Genomic DNA, 16,520 nt, shown 5'->3' on the forward strand with positions numbered 1-16,520 from the left:
TTTGTATTACATCACTGATAATGAAGTGAGACTCTATTTTGAAGCCCTAGTTTTATTTTATTTAGTCTTTATCAGATTACGTCATTGAAAAATAAGATTGTTAATTTATAGAGGATCTGTTTGACATTTTCCACCTGCGCGATGGTTACAGCCCAGCAGGCAGCAGGTGACCAGAAAGCATCACCATTTAGTTTGTAAAGTTGGCGGACGTTCTCATTTTGCCGAATGCCGAAGCAGGGGCCGACTGCCGCCAGATAAAAGATGACATACGGTATTTGTTTTCGTTCACAAAAACCCACCATGCTCCGTAGGTGCAAACTTGTGTTACAATGTAGATTGTACTGGTAGCCAGCCAGCCACACTGTGCCAAACATTGTAGCAATGTACGTTCTCCTTTGATCAAGGTAGTATACCCACAATGCAAAGCTATGCTAGCAGGTCTGTAGCAGGGTAGCCTGCTGTTCGTGTTCAGTTCTGCACGGATAGAAAACAACAACAGCGTGAGTTCAGTTCAACAACAGGCTACATCGTGAGGCCAGCTGCATGGATAGCGACAACAACGACGACCCAGGATTTTACAATGCCATTTTTTTTCTTTCATCGAAAACTCGCATTCTAGCGTTATAATGTGAGTACTATTCGTGTTGTGGCAATTTCTTTTGGACTATCTGAAGTCATATTAAATCGTGTTATTGGTTTAGAGAAACCTGTTTTCAAGAGAAGGGAGCCAGCAGCTAGCAGCTAGCTCGCTGGCTATCTGCGTCCCTCTCTAATGTGTGAGGGTCTTCCGGAGGCAGCGGCAGCAGCAGCAGCGGTGCCATGAACAGTGGACTCCCAGCTTCAGCTTCTCCGCTCGGGGCTGTCGGGAATCTCGGGATACCCAACGTCAAGGTGAAGTTCTGCCGATACTACGCCAAGGACAAGACGTGCTTTTATGGGGACGAGTGTCAGTTCTTGCACGAGGATCCGTCCATGGCGAGCATGTCGCTGCACGGCGGCGGGGGCAGCCCCGTCCCGTTGTCACTGACCGGGGGACAGGTGCAGCAGGCTCCGGCCGGGTACCCGCTCAGCGGTCCCGCGGTGTCCTGTAGCGGCGGAGGCGCGGGAGTCTCCGGTGTCCCCAAGAAGAACGAGTCCCTGCAGGGGCCTGCAGGCACGCCTCTAGAGGGACAGTTGTTGACCAGTGAGTATATACACAGTATATGCACTGTTGCACGGTCTGTCTAGTGTCTTGCTGAAGAAGTGCACCGGGGACAAGGCCCCAAACACGGACGGTACGCTCTGCACTCTGCTTGTGTGGCCCTGTGTGAGTGTGTGCGGGGGCTTTGTTCAAATCGAGGTCGAGGATTTAAGCGAGGCCTTTCTTGGTCTCCTTTCTTTTCCTCCACGAAAATAACGTGTGATGCATTGACTTGGCATTGTGTGTAAAGAATGTGTGTCCGAATAAAGACATTATGCTTATTATGGGGGACTGGCTCTTGCAATGAAGTCATGGTTTATTTATTAGCAACATTCATAGTTGGTGGGCTAGACTGACGGTACCAAGGAGAGGGAGTCGTCAGTGATGTCACCGTCACGCGGAAGTGTTTCCGACTCGGGCTTTTGAACCGCTAATTCACGCCGTCCGGTGACTTGTTGTGGCGTCACTGACCTGTCCTTGATGTTTAGTGTTAGCTGTTTTTGCACTAGCCTTAACACGAAGAGGGCCCCGCAGTGTTTGACAGCTGTGACTTGAGGGGGTGAGTGGGCAGAAAATTGACCAGCTCCTATTATAGCTAGCTTATAACCAGCTATGGTAGGTGGTTGCTTATATTATAGCCGCTTGCTTTTGGTTTTCGTAGACTTTTAGTCCGTTTTAGTTGGGAGGAAAAATGTGAACGAGATGAGCTGCAGCGTTCATTTGTCTGGAGTGTTGGCTAATATCAGCTAGCGGCTAAAGCTAGTCGTGCACAGGGGCATTGTTGTTGCTTTGCTTCGACCCGTTTCAATGTGGCTGTTACAGCATCAACCTAGTTACCTAACACGCAGCCACTAACGGTAAACATAGCCTAGTGCGAGTGAGCGGGAATATAAAAAATGAGACTTAAAAAAAAAAAAAGACTCGTGTTTTCGATATCATGCCTTTTAGTGTAGTCTACCATGCCTAGTTAGAAGTAGCATGCTTTGCAGCAGAACTGTTTACTCCCTTCCCAATAAGCTCTGTGATTGGCCAGGCAGATACTCTGTCTGTATAGTTTTGGCATCAGCATTACTATTTTATTGTTTGTTTTGGAGTGGTTTATTGCATGCCATTGAATCATGTTATTCCGGATGTACGAAGTAGTAGTAGTAGTAGTAGTTGTTGAACTTTGCTTCCTCTCACCCACAGTCCCAGGGATGGAGGGCGGGACCTTAAATGATGCCAATTTGACCAACTCATACTTCAGCAGCAGCTTTATTGGGGTCAATGGGTTTGGAAGCCCAGCAGAGTCCAAATACTCTATGATGCAGGTACACTAAACACGTTTTTTTAAAAGTCGGATAAAGGGCCATATGATCCATATCTTGTTTTTTTTTATGCCAAAAAAAGTTTAGGCATAAGGGGTAAGGCAAGATGGGTGTGTCCCCCGTCTACGCCAGTGACGGTGATTCTCAACATTTTTAATTTCAGTGACACATGATTTGATGTGTCTTTGTACTGTAGGACGGTATAGAGATAATGGTGAAACTCTGATCAAAATAGCCATTCTTGTACGTTTAGTAGTTCTATTCACGTGTACATGATGATGAAGAAGATTAACTCCTTTTAGTCATTTAGCTGGGGACTCCCTCAAGGACCCCTGGGTCTAGGTCTAGGACCCCATGAACCACTGGTCTACACATCACATTTTTGTTTTAATATAAACTCGGCACATAAAGTTCGGAAACGTAGCTTTGGTCCATTATTTCTCCACTTTAATAATACCCATTGGTATTGTGTATTATATAATTTGAATAGTTGATTAGTCACCTTTACAACGATGTATAGCATGTAGGGATCGGACATCCCTGGACTGAGTAACACTATTAAACGTGTGGATTGCACCCCCAAAACATTTGCCAAAATGGCAAATGGCTGGTATTCAACCCTTGCTTTGAGTTGCATAGTGGATTGGATGATTGCACTCTCCCACAGTAATAAGGAAAAAAACAACACATTGACAATTTTTACACTTTATTAATTTTACACTGAGTGTTATCCAAAAGCAGCCATAACAGCTTGGCATCTCCGCCTACGGTTCCTCAGTGAAGCGAGGGTAAGGAACCGGTCTTCTTGGGGTGTTATCTTCCTGGGACGGCCACTTCGCGGTCTGTCTTTGACTTCACCAGTCTCATGAAACTTGGTCTTAAGTTTTGAAATGGTACCAGGGCTGACACAAATGAATGCTGCCACTCTGTATGCTGGAACACCAGAATCCACTTGCCCTATTGCAATGCACAGGCCTTATCCTGCAGGAACAAACATGGCATCTTTCCACCAGTGTTGCTGCTGCTTGGAGCACAAACAAAGTTAAGAAATTGGCAGGACCCATGCTTATATGCCTGGCACACACGTGTGACTGAGTGGCACACACCTGCCAGTACTTGAAGCTCAAAATGAGAGTGAATGCCAACAGAACAATATTTCATTTTGGAAAATGTTTTGGGGGTGCAACCCACACATTTAGCAGTGTTACTCATTCCAGGTATGTCCGATGCCTACCTTGTTGTAAAGGTGACTAATCTTCAAAGATTAAAATGATATAAGATACAATACCAATTGGTGGAGAAATAATGGACCAAAGTTAAGTTACCAAACTTTGTGTGCCGAGTTTATTTTTTAAATTATTTTAAACATTTATAAATAATACTTTATTTTGTTTATATAATCTGTGACTTGTCTCGCTTGTTCCTGCCATTTCTAGCGAATGACCACCAGCAGTAGTTCTCCCAGTCTCGTCAATGATGGTGCCAAGAACTTCAGCCACAGCGCTCTTGGTAAGAATCATCCGCTTGAACAGTGGTCATCAAAGTAGGCTCTGGGTCCTTGAGGGGCAGGATTCGTATATGATTATGGACTACAGTAGGTAGTAATAAGTAGGTAGTCTAGGTACTATAATAGGGATTTGTACATGGTGAGGTGTCTGACAACACTTTATTTATGTGTTGTGTTTATGTCCTGAGGTGACATAAATAAGGCGCGGTCCGAAACGACGGTCCGCCCTCTAAAAGGTTCCTTCTGAAACGGAATCTTTGTAAATGGTTCATACTGAAACTGAATCCATGTCCTGACAATGACAAATTGACAATGCTAAAGCAGAAAAGAATAAATATTACACCCACATTAAGTATCTTCTAGTCTAAACTGTAGTTATTGTGGGCAGGGTTTGAATGACAACCTTGAATGACAACCTTTTCAACCAAAACAAATAATTAAAACATGAATAATAATAATCAATCCCCAAAAACGATTATTGGAATCTTTGATTATTAATGTCCGCCGAATATTAACACCTTGAGGGCCCGGACCTATTTAATCCATTAATAAAATGTGCCCATCATTTATAGCGCCCGGATATATATGGCTCAGTGGTCCAGGCAAGGTGCCTGGACCACTGAGCCATGGCCCAGGCCCGCCCGGACCACTTTTACCGGGGGACCGGAAGTTGTTGTGAATGTCTGTGTAGCAGCTAACAATAGCCACACCACTCTAGAGGCGACACTAGAGCTTTTCCTTAGTCTTTATCCATGAAAGACTGTACATCCATAAGAGCGCCACTCCTGACCTCCTGTGTCCTTCTGCAGATCCAGTGAACTCTCCGACATCATCGCTATTCAGTGATTTTGGTGCTCTTAGCCTATCACAGAGGAGAAACAAGGTGAGATGTGTTTGTCGCTGTCGGGTGGAAACCTCATATGCCCAAAACTGTTAGTTTCCAAGAAATGGAAGTGTTGTCCAAAGGATCCAATGTAGTTATTATTTAGTCACACAAGCTCTTGTTAATACATTTCATTGGTTCATTATTTATATAGCCCACAGAGGAACTTAAAGGTATATTCAGTGATTTTACTTAATTCAAATATCACTTATTTTTTCTTTTTTTCTGGATAATCCTCCCTACTATAGAGTGTGCTGACCATATAAGGAGTTCCTCCCTGTCCCCAGTGAGCCCCTGGGGTCAAAAAACCCTAGTTTCAGTTTTGGTGGCGGGTGGCAAAGCCTTCATCCAATCAGGATGAGAGGGGCCTTGGTGCACATGCTGTTGGCCTGTTGCACTTCCCCCCACTGTAGAGCGTGCATGTGCACATTTTGTTACTGGGGCGGACTGGGTGGTTTTCCAAATCACCCAAATCACTGAATGCTCCTTTAAAAAAGACTAAGTAGTGAAAATAGCTGACAAATTGTAAGCTTGTGCATTGACAATTTATGCTCCTTATGCATGACACTCTGCTACAGCAAAGTACGGCATTCATTTACAACAAAAAAATAAAAATAATATATATATATGAGGTTTCTGCTTGACGATTTGCAGGTTTTGTCTATTATTATTATTATTAATTATTTTATGAGGGAGTTGAATGAAACTTAATTCTTGATTCCAACCTGTGTCCCCAGACTCCAAACCCAGCAGCCAGTGAGTTTATCCCTAAAGCAGCTCCACGCATGGCCACCATGGCCCAGCCCAGTGTCCAGGCCTTCCCCTCACCTCTCTTCTCCCATCCTGGTCTCGGCAGCTCTACAGCTGCTGGCATGGCCCCAGGTGAGGCTTTTGAATCACTGCCATCTCAGCTGGGAATACACCCTATGGTTTGTAATACTTTGTTTCCAGTCAAAAATGTTCATCTCTTAAATTAGCCCTTCCCTAAGTCCCTCCCCAACCCATCCTTGTCCAATAGGCACATTAGCAGCGAAGAAAGCTTGACCTGCATAGCAACCGTTGCTAAACTATTTGGATTGGCATTGGACAATCGCTTTTTGGGGTGGGATTTAGTGAAGAGCTAATTAAGCCTATTTCGGACTGAAGATTTGCAATGAGCCCTAAACTGTAGTGTCGATTCAGCAATGCATCGCAATTCAACAGTGCACGATTCTGCATCGATTCAGCAACGGACATATAGCACGATCGTCTTTTTGACCTTTTGAAGCGTCTATAGAACTATAGCACGTGTTGCTATATGCGCATCTAAACCAATCACAGCAATTGGGGGGCGGGTTGTTAAGGACAGTCTCGGTTGGGATTCGCTTATACGGCCATCTCAACCAATCACAGCGAACCCAGAGTGTAAACGCGGAAGATACGTTGGTCGTTAACTTAGCTCTGAGTCTGGTCCATAGCGTTAAGGAGCTAGTTGGGTGTTAAGTTACTTGCACTCTGAAACATGCTGTGTACAGAGACTGACAGACGTTTATAGAATGTTGTGCTGCCTTTAAGAAAAACGATCTCTTTATTGCCCCCAGCTCTGTGTGTGTGTGTGTGTGTGTGTGTGTGTGTGTGTGTGTGTGTGTGTGTGTGTGTGTGTGTGTGTGTGTGTGTGTGTGTGTGTGTGTGTGTGTGTGTGTGTGTGTGTGTGTGTGTGTGTGTGTGTGTGTGTGTGTGTGTGTGTGTGTGTGTGTGTGTGTGTGTGTGTGTGTGTGTGTGTGTGTGTGTGTGTGTGTGTGTGTGTGTGTGTGTGTGTGTGTGTGTGTGTGTGTGTGTGTGTGTGTGTGTGTGTGTGTGAGATAAATAAATAAATACAGGTTGTGTCATTGTGTGTGTGATAAATAAATACAGGTTGTGTCATTGTGTATGTGTACACCAGAGAGGATATCATTTATAAGATGATTAAATAAATAACGTTGGTTTTATAATGTATTGATACATAAAAGTATAGTATACTAATAATACATTTGGATGCATCCTGCTCTGTATATAATATTCTATATGAAATATGTTGTTCATTATATCTGACTATTGACTTGTCATGTTGTGCAGTAATATAGTAAAGTGTGATGCTTCACAATGCATCGTAGAACCGAATAGTTCGCTGGTGAATCGTAATTAAATTGAATCGTGAGGGCAGGAGCAATTAACCCATTTTGGGCACGAACCCCTTTTGGTGTTTTAAAGCAGTGTTATACTTTAGCTATTGAAAAATAGCAGATCTACAAACTTGTAGGTCTATGCTATTTTTGAGAAAATGTGCCTCAAATCTTTGAATATATATTCTTTCAGAGTGAACGTTTTTAACTCAAATCTTTGCTTCTGAGAGGTTCCTGGAACTACATATTTTCAGACTGGGGTCGGCGGCCAATCACACATAGTTTTTGGGGTCCTTGACATGAAATATTGAGCACCACTGATACAGAAACATAGGTTTTTCAGAAAACTGTCATTATTTAGAAGACATTTTTTAATGTCTAGAGTGTCAGCAGATATGGCAGATTGTAGTTGTACTTACTGAAAAGCCCCCTCCCTTCCGTTCCCCCCAAAAAACAGGAAGGCATAATCTTACCTCTCCTTACCTCCTCTTCTTACCTCCTTTACCTCACGCTAAAGTCTCTAGAAGCGTTAATATTCCAAACGAGATGCATGCTGAAGTCAGAAATGAAGACAGAACATTGTCCCTTTGGTCAAAACCATGGGGACTCCCTAGATTAGGAGTTACGAGCCATTCTTTTGGAGCCGTAAACAAGGAAGTTAACGGCAGCGTGCAGGCGAGACATGACAAGAGCCAGAATCAAACTCGGGTCCTCGTGACCCAGAAGGAGTATTGGTCGGTTTTCTAACTGGCCACAACACCAGACAGGCCCATGTTGCATTCTGAGTTTCTGAATAATATTTATTTTTCACCCCAACTTTAGGAATGTCTCTCTCTGCTGGCTCTTCTCCTCTCCATTCTCCCAAAATCACACCACACACCTCACCTGCCCCTCGCCGACGCAGCCACACCCCCAACCCTGCCAACTACATGGTGCCCACCACTTCAGCCGAAGCCCACATCATCCAGAAGGAGACTGTGGGTGGGACCACCTACTTCTATACAGACAACGCCCCACCTGCGCCCATGGCCGGGATGGTACGTACGTGCTGTTCGAAATACACTGTGGTAATTTCCCTGAAAAACACGGAGCATCTGGTTGAAACCCCAGCAAGAACACGAACAGAAAGCTCGTTTTGATTTACTCATAAATAGGAAGTTATCTTCTGCTGTTTTCATCACCAGGTGTTTCCTACCTACCACATCTATCCCCCTACCGCGCCTCATGTAGCCTACATGCAGCCCAAAGCCAACGCCCCATCCTTCTTCATGGCTGATGAACTCCGACAGGTATCACACCGACCGCTATTGCTACTCATCTTTTGCCCCTTTAGTACAGGAAATCTATGGAAAATACAGGATCAACCTCTAACTAATTGCAAAAAAAACAAACTCAGCTGGTATATCTTCAATATATCCTGAATAACAGAAAAAAAGTTGCCTGGAATTGTCTTGAGGGGAAAGTGTTGAAAATGGCCTGTACAGTATGGCCACCATTGACATCCTATTATAAGGCAATATTTTCTAAATTTCCTTATGCTTTAAGTAGCATGTGACATATCAAACTAGGGGGTTTTCATGAGGCTGAATCCATTCCAAGCATTAGTTTTGCATAAAAACACTCATTGGGCTAAATTTGGCCATAGCAACTTGCCAAATGTGCTGACATCATCACATTTTGGCAAGTTGTTATGGCCAAATTTATTTATTTATATTGAAGATGCTAAATCAGTTGAGTTTGTTTTTTTTGCAATTGGTTAGAGGTCAAATTACATTATTACTGGACTATTTCTTTCTGACATATGACTTATCCGATATGACACAATTAATTGGGGGAAAAATGGTATGTTTCACATTTATGTATTTGTGTGGAGCTTGGCATTTCAAACCTGCTATTTGGTCAGATGTTGCCCCTTTCCCATGTCTCCAACCAATAACCAGAGCATTGCACAGCCCATCAGTAGAATCACAGAGGCCAGAATGGGTTATGGTAAAGGGATTTAACCCATTTTGGGCGGGAACCCCTTTTGGTGTTTTAAACATTATGTTATAATTTAGCTATTGAAAAATAGCAGATCTACAAGCTCATAGCGCGCCACCGAGTGGCGCGCTATGAGCTTGTAGATCTGCAATTTTTTGAAAAATCGTGAAAATGTGGCGCAAATCTTTGAATATAATATTCTTTCAAAGTGAATGTTTTTAACTTACATACTATTTCATATGGTACCGAAGAGCACAGTGAGCAACAAAGACAGAATATGGTAAAATTATCCTTTACCACCAAAAATCATCATTACCAATAATTGCGATTACAATATTAAGTAACTGCAATCAGGATTATAATTTAAATTACCGTGCAGCCCTAATCGGATGTCGTATCCTCCTGTCTCCCCCCCCCCCCCCCCCCCCCCCTCCTCAGGAGCTGGTAAACAGACATCTAATGACAATGGCCCAGTTTGACCAATCAGAGAACCAAGGTAAAATATATCGACTTCTCTGTGGTCAGATAATTGTTACTTGTTGCTGTCGGGCAAAAATATTGTATCTCCATATATTCAACTTACATACAATACAGTATGATGCATGATTGCATGTTGCATACAAGCACATAATGGGTGGGTGGGTGGGTGGGTGACATTGTGTGGGCAGGGTTTCAATATCCACTACAAACACCTTGTTCTATATGTTTCCTGGTTATATTCCTTAGATATGACTATTATGTACTTGTAACACTGGCCGTGATCTTGACGTATGAGCTTTTTGAACCCAAAAGTATAAATCTCTTCTGCGCAACATACTGATCATTCCCAGTTTCACTTCTGTTCTTGCGTTTTCGACTGATACTCTCACTGGTAGGTTCGGTTGTGGTGTTGGTTTCTTACTTCCGACAGTTGGCAACATGTGTTGAGACTGTGAGGTGTTTGTGGTCTTCCCTCCAGTCTTGACGGGACCCACATCATGAATCTTCTCTTGATCAGTCCATATAGTTTATTCATGTGGAGCTTTGGTGGCATGTTTCAGGCACACACTGAGGGATTGTCAAAGTTAGGTGTGTCGGCACTATCGAAACAAAACACGACTTCGACATGCCCATTTTGGTGGATATTAGTGAGCTATTCACATACAGCAATGGGTCACAGGAGAAAACCTAGTCACTGGCTTTTTATATTGTGGATTTTGTGGATTTCCTTGTCTATTCTGAGATTGTGTGCAAGTGTGCCTGCATTTGCCTTCTAACTCATGCTGTGTTTTGACAGGTGTTCCAAGTGATGTGGACAGCTACCACAGCCTGTTCCCCCTGGAGCCTGTCCCCCCACCCAACCGCATGCAGAAGACCAGCAGTTTCAGCTACGTCACTTCCTGTTACAAGGCGGTCAACAGCAAGGATGACCTGCCTTACTGCCTGAGGAGAATACATGGTGAGATGTGGTGTGATGATGTGGGCCATGTGGAAAAGACCTATCTATGCCCAGAGATGGTGTGAGGAACAGGACCCCCCTCTACTCTGCAACACCCTGTTGATGTTTCCCTTCCAATGCAATATTGAATCGCACAAAACCCCTACACAGTAATTTGTGTAAAATATTAACCCATTTAGGCCTGACCTCAAAATTTAAAAAAAACTTCTAAATCCTCCAATTTTCTGAAATAAATACTTTCACGATTTTTCAAAAATAGCAGACCTACAAGCTCGTAGCGCGCTATGAGCTTGTAGATCTGCTATTTTTCAATAGCTAAATTATAACATAATGTTTAAAACACCAAAAGGGGTTCCCACCCAAAATGGGTTAAATTACGTCCATGTTTACAGTATGTGGAAATTGTACAAATTAAACTATTTGTTCCATTTGTGCTCTACTTTTATACACTTAAATTAATACCAAGGATTTTACTGTGTACTGTAGTTGGTCAACTCTTCATGTGTAAATAGCAAGTAAATACAAAGTGGGCTGCCTGCTCTTTAAATGATTTTCATTATTTCAATGCATCCTTTTTTTTTTAGTAATGTTCATCACTAAATATGGTTTATTCTCTTTCTTTTAGATAAATCTTTTGGCAATTTTATGCTTTATTTCAGGAGAGTGTAGAGAGACATGCAAGACAAGAGATGGGGGTTGGATTCAAACCTAGCCTCGGTCCCAGGCTTACTTATCTGCGAAAAGAAAAGCCTGGTCACAACGTAAGGCAGAGACGCTATCGGCGGATGTATCCTCCGTAACATCCGTCAGCTGTATTTCCCCCGGATACGATATTTTCCCGACCAATCACAACACTTGTTTCATTCGTGGAGAATGTAAACTGATTTGTAAAGCATCAACGTCATTTCCTTGGGCGATACTTACGGTAAAATCCTTTTCAGCGTAGGTCTTGCCTAGGGTGATTCAAACCTGGGTCGTCGGGCTCCCTAGGAGCATATCGTCTGTGCACCCACTGCCTGAGCCACCTGTGGTTTTTAGTGTTTATGTTCCTCTGTGTCCAGGGTTTCGTCTGGTGAACACCAAGTGCATGATGCTGGTGGACATGTGGAAGAAGATCCAGCACTCCAACTCCGTCACCCTGAGGGAGGTCTTCACCACCAAGGCCTTTGGAGATCATTGTGAGTGTGTGTGTGTCGTATATCTGTGACTTTTGTTGTGTTGTGTTTTTGTTTCACTGGATATCATGTGTCAGAAGTGTGTGTGTGTGTGTGTGTGTGTGTGTGTGTGTGTGTGTGTGTGTGTGTGTGTGTGTGTGTGTGTGTGTGTGTGTGTGTGTGTGTGTGTGTGTGTGTGTGTGTGTGTGTGTGTGTGTGTGTGTGTGTGTGTGTGTGTGTGTGTGTGTGTGTGTGTGTGTGTGTGTGTGTGTGTGTGTGTGTGTGTGTGTGTGTGTGTGTGTGTGTGTGTGTGTGTGTGTGTGTGTGTGTGTGTGTGTGGTCTTTAAAAAAGCAATTCATTGTGATATGAATTCCTACAAGACCTGTAGTAATAATACCCATATTCATATAATTGGTCCTTACTAATGTTCATGATAAAATACAATTTCTCTCTACTCTGTCTGTGTCTCATAGGAGGGCTGTGGGCAGTTCAGAAACCCGTCCACCAGTGACATCATCGTTAGGCAGATTTTTTCTTCTTTTTAATATTTTGATTTGTATTATCGTGAGATCGATGGCTTCCAGTATCACATCATATTGCATCTTTTCAGGAAAAGAAAGCCTGCAGTTTCTATTAGCTTGGATTCCCCATCGATGATGTCACTGGTGGACATGTTTCTGAAACGCCCACAGCACTCAGACCGAGTAGAAAAACAATTGTAGCATTTGTGTGGCAAGATCAATCAAGATTAATACGTTACATTATTAGTAATATACCTCTCTCTCTGCTTCTTGATTAATATGTTACCCTATTATGAATTGGTTATTGGTTCTAAAGATCAGCTTAGATATATATTTTTGATTAATTGCCCAGCCCTACTCTATTGTTTTGGATTCTGTGCATGCTTTGCAAACTAACTGACAATGGCTTGGTTGTGTTTTTTTGTCCCCCAGCGTTGGTGTTCTCCTATGACTTCCATGCGGGTGCAGAGACCATGTTCAGCAGACACTTCAACGACCCCGCAGCAGACTCCTACTTCACCAAGAGGAAGTGGGGTCAGTTGGGCTCCCCATTTGGGGTGCATACTTAGTTTAGACTAGTCATTGGTTAGACATCGGTTAAGGTTAGGTTTAGGTGTGCTGCCCCGTGGGAGGTTAGGTTTAGGGTGAGGGTTTGAGATAGGTTGGCGGCGGTGGCTCAGGGGTAGAGTGGCTGGATGGTAACCACAAAGTTGCCTGTTCGAACCAGGGCTCCCCCAGAGTTAGTGTCGAAGTCTCCTTGAGCAAGACACTGAACCCCTAATTGCTCCTGATGTGGTGGTTAGTGCCTTGCATGGTTTCCACTGCCATCAGTGTGTGAATGGGTGAATGTAATGCACAATCTATGTAAAGCGCCTTGGATAAAGGCGCTATATAAATGCACCATTTACCATTTAGGTTGTAGTTGTAGGACTAATGACTGGTCTAACCAATGACTAGTCTAAACCAAAAACTCGTCCTGGGCGATGGGTGTTAATAAGCGTTCAGTTCTCACCAAAGTGTGACCTGTAGCAGATGAGAGGGTGGTGATCTATAAGGGTGTGAATGTGCAAGTGTATGTGAGAAGATGGATTGAGAGATATGAGAGCAAGAGACGGAAAAGACTAAGTTTATTGATATGAAAACGGCTCGCACCGCTCCACAGCCTGGAAGCGCCTGTTGTGCAATCCTCGATGTTGCGCAACAGTGAGACGTCATCGAAAATGTTCCTCCCCTGTTTAGCCGACGACAACGGAAATTTTAAAACGTTAATAACTCGCGATCTAAATCATCCCGTCTAATTATAAAAAAAACATCCTGTGTTAGACGGCCCTCCGCTGTCCAGTCGCTAGTCGCGATAGATTTATTCTTACCTCCCGTTGTTGTGGATCGGCTCTAGAGTGGTTTGGCTACATCTAGCTGCTACAGCCACATCCGGAACAACATCCGGTCCGTCGATAAAAGTGGTCCGTGTTTATAAATCGACTGGGCGCTATAATGTAATGGATTAAATAACCCCGGGCAATTAAAGTGTTAACCCATTTAGGCCTGAGGCCGATTCTAAAAACCCTGACCTAAGTTTTCTGAAAAACTTCAAATATTTATATAGCAGCATTATTATTTTATTTTTTACATTTTTGAATACTGTACAGAACCCAAAATGGGTTCCCGGCCTGAAGGGGTAAAACACCAAAAGGGGTTCCCGCCCCTGCCCACGTGCAGAAGATGTACTGTTCGGTTATTTGGCTTGTTGTGCCGAGGCTCCGACCAGCCCTTGCCGTAGGCAGAGTTTAAGTGACTAACACGCACAGATAAACTAAATGCTCCCAATGATAGCTTATATGTGATGAACTCAAACGTGCATTTTATAGGGTTTTTATTAATTCATATTAATTATAAACACTTACAATCGTACATTCACACGTTCTGTTCACACTTCCCCCCAACACAAGATGATTACAGTATCCCGGCCTGGATTACAGGTCCTATTGGTACAGTTCTATCCTGACTCTGTCGGTAGGAACTCTAGCTATCATTTGAACACTCTAATCTCCCAGATTATAGTACAGTTTAGCTTGTCATGGTTGTTTCTCAGACTTAGTTAATCATGTGGTTTTAATTCTACCTTATCGTTAATCAGATGATAATTGATCAATGATCGGGATGACAAGAACACAGAGAGAACACTGGTTACAATCATATTACATCGATTATGAATAATGCACAAACATCTATTTATAGCACATAATATATAGCAAATACATTACCGCTGGTCTCTGCCTAGACATGTTCACGTTCGATGGTATTGGGTGAATCTAAATTCACTTTGTGCCATACAGAATAGTCAATGCAGCCTTCTGACTGATCCCACCTCCATATTAACACTTTCAGCCAATCAGATCCCACAGACCAGCAGCCAGCACCTCTGGCTGCTGTGGCCAGCTCCTGTTACAGTCCCTGTAATGCCCAACTAAACTGTTTAGACTATTACAGGTATTTATCATTTAGCCTTTTTACCAACCCAATATATTGGTAGGTTATTAGAACACATTTAAACAATTGAAGAGGAATTAAAGATTGGTTACTCCATCCCCCATTTTCCATGTTCTATTTGTGTGAGTTGACACTGCCCTGAGAGGTCCCATAAACTATTAGACCCTTCACAGCTGGAATGCGGGCCAACAGCCAACCCCCCAGCAAGGAAGTAGCCTGGCATTTACGACCTCTTAGGCCCTCCTTAACTCACCAATTGCTGTAATTCTCTCTTCTTAGGGAACACACCTAGACACCATAGTCTATATATATTTTCTTCCCCAATATCTGAGAATACATCTCGCACACCCATAATAAACCAAACACCCCTCACGTTTCAGTTATGAAAATTGATATGGTTATTCATTTTCCATAAACTGAAAGATTATTTTTGATATTAATTTTTTTCGGAAATATTATTTTTTTGATATTTGGGCGTATGCCATTTTTAGTAATTTCGGAACCTGTTAAATAATACTGGATCCACATACTGAAGTTATAACATTATACAACTTTGAAAAACACATTAAAATAAAACACAACCCATTAACTGCATAAATCAATAAACAATGAAAATAATAAAAGGTTTACATGCGTCGATATTGTGGAAATTTTTTGTAATTATCCCAACGCACCCTTAAGTATTAAATTCAGTTACAGCTAATCAAACTTATGTATACTTGTAGTAATAATGTGATACAGTGCATCTCCACTTTGTAGGAGAGCTGCCTGTCATGTCAGTTAGGGGTCACCTAACTGCCATGAACTTTTGGTCACCTCTGTCCGTTTAGTTTTATGGCTGTTTGCCCGGACAAAGCTTCAGACTTATCTAAACAACCCCCTTGTTTAAGAAGACAGTTTATTTCCACACAAGACTGGTTCCTTATCTTAAGAAACATTCTTCCTGCGCTCCCCCCACCTGAAACGACTCTTTTGGTTGCAGAATGGGGCCCAGTTGGTAAACACATGTTCAGCAGTTTATTACCCCTGGTTGTGTTAGGAACCTCAAATTGTGATTTTAACAAAATAACCGATTTTGCATCTCAACAACTTGGTATCATTTGACTTTTGGATTTTTTACTTTGACTTTTACCAAAAGCAACCCAATTGAAAATTGCAAACCCTTGCAACATTTTAACCACATTATGTGTCTTTCACACATGCAGTCTTTGTGCCTGTGTGTGTGATAGTTTGTGCGCGCGCGCCCACGCGTTCACGCACAAAACCCACTTGCACTTTGAGATAGTGTTCCCCCCTCCCAATCGAAGGAAACATAATCATTTTACCAGCATTCTTTTTTACCTTTGTCCATAAGGACTTAATTGGCACAAATTATCCATTTACCTGTAACTTGTTATTGTACAGATATAATGAACCCACATACATCATCACATTTATATGCACTGGTAGACACACATCTCGTCTGTGAGTGTGTGTGTGCGTGCGCGTGCGTGTGTGTGTGCGTGTGTGCTGTTTGTGACATCTTGTTGTCACTGACCCCAATTGTTCCCTGCTGTAGGAACAAAATGGGTGGAGAAGCATTTCACATGCTACTCTCCTGTCCCAGTTCTGATCTCGCTGGCATGAAAGCGTTCACCCACGCCCATCTTTTTCCTTTTCTAGGATCTAAAAGGACAGGAGCTATTTTGGCCTTCTTCTCAGCCGCTTTACAAACTCGACACAACAAATGTGTCGACACTGCGGTTTTCTGTATCAGACTGGACTTTGCCATTCCCGGTTTGCCACCCTTCACGGGGGCAATCTTCGGGTGACCCCTCACGAAAGTCACCCCAGGGTGCTTGGCGTGTGTGTCATGCACCTCCCCCACCGCCTCTTGAACGCGTGGACTGGCACCAGTAATGCCACAAATCACGCTCGG

General features: G+C 43.0%; 1 protein-coding gene across 5 annotated transcripts in view; it reads left to right on the plus strand.

The window, feature by feature from the left end:
* Positions 1 to 139: 139 nt before the first annotated feature.
* pan3 (poly(A) specific ribonuclease subunit PAN3) overlaps positions 140 to 16,520 on the plus strand; it is a 30,822-nt gene continuing 14,441 nt past the window's right edge. Inside the window, exons 1-11 of one of the 5 annotated variants that reach the window (XM_079490004.1) lie at positions 140 to 271; positions 2,369 to 2,490; positions 3,924 to 3,996; positions 4,804 to 4,877; positions 5,615 to 5,759; positions 7,841 to 8,055; positions 8,203 to 8,307; positions 9,437 to 9,494; positions 10,275 to 10,436; positions 11,498 to 11,614; positions 12,545 to 12,646. In XM_079490004.1, the coding sequence (XP_079346130.1) occupies positions 262 to 271; positions 2,369 to 2,490; positions 3,924 to 3,996; positions 4,804 to 4,877; positions 5,615 to 5,759; positions 7,841 to 8,055; positions 8,203 to 8,307; positions 9,437 to 9,494; positions 10,275 to 10,436; positions 11,498 to 11,614; positions 12,545 to 12,646 (1,183 nt within the window). In that variant the 5' untranslated portion in view covers positions 140 to 261. Of the gene's footprint in view, positions 1,184 to 1,710; positions 1,740 to 2,368; positions 2,491 to 3,923; positions 3,997 to 4,803; positions 4,878 to 5,612; positions 5,760 to 7,840; positions 8,056 to 8,202; positions 8,308 to 9,436; positions 9,495 to 10,274; positions 10,437 to 11,497; positions 11,615 to 12,544; positions 12,647 to 16,520 lie in introns of those variants that run through there. The other 4 variants (XM_079490002.1, XM_079490003.1, XM_079490005.1 and 1 more) reach the window with 4 other exon arrangements.

This window comes from Electrona antarctica (assembly GCF_951216825.1).
Source record: "Electrona antarctica genome assembly, chromosome: 20".
In the NCBI taxonomy this organism is placed as follows: domain Eukaryota; kingdom Metazoa; phylum Chordata; class Actinopteri; order Myctophiformes; family Myctophidae; genus Electrona; species Electrona antarctica.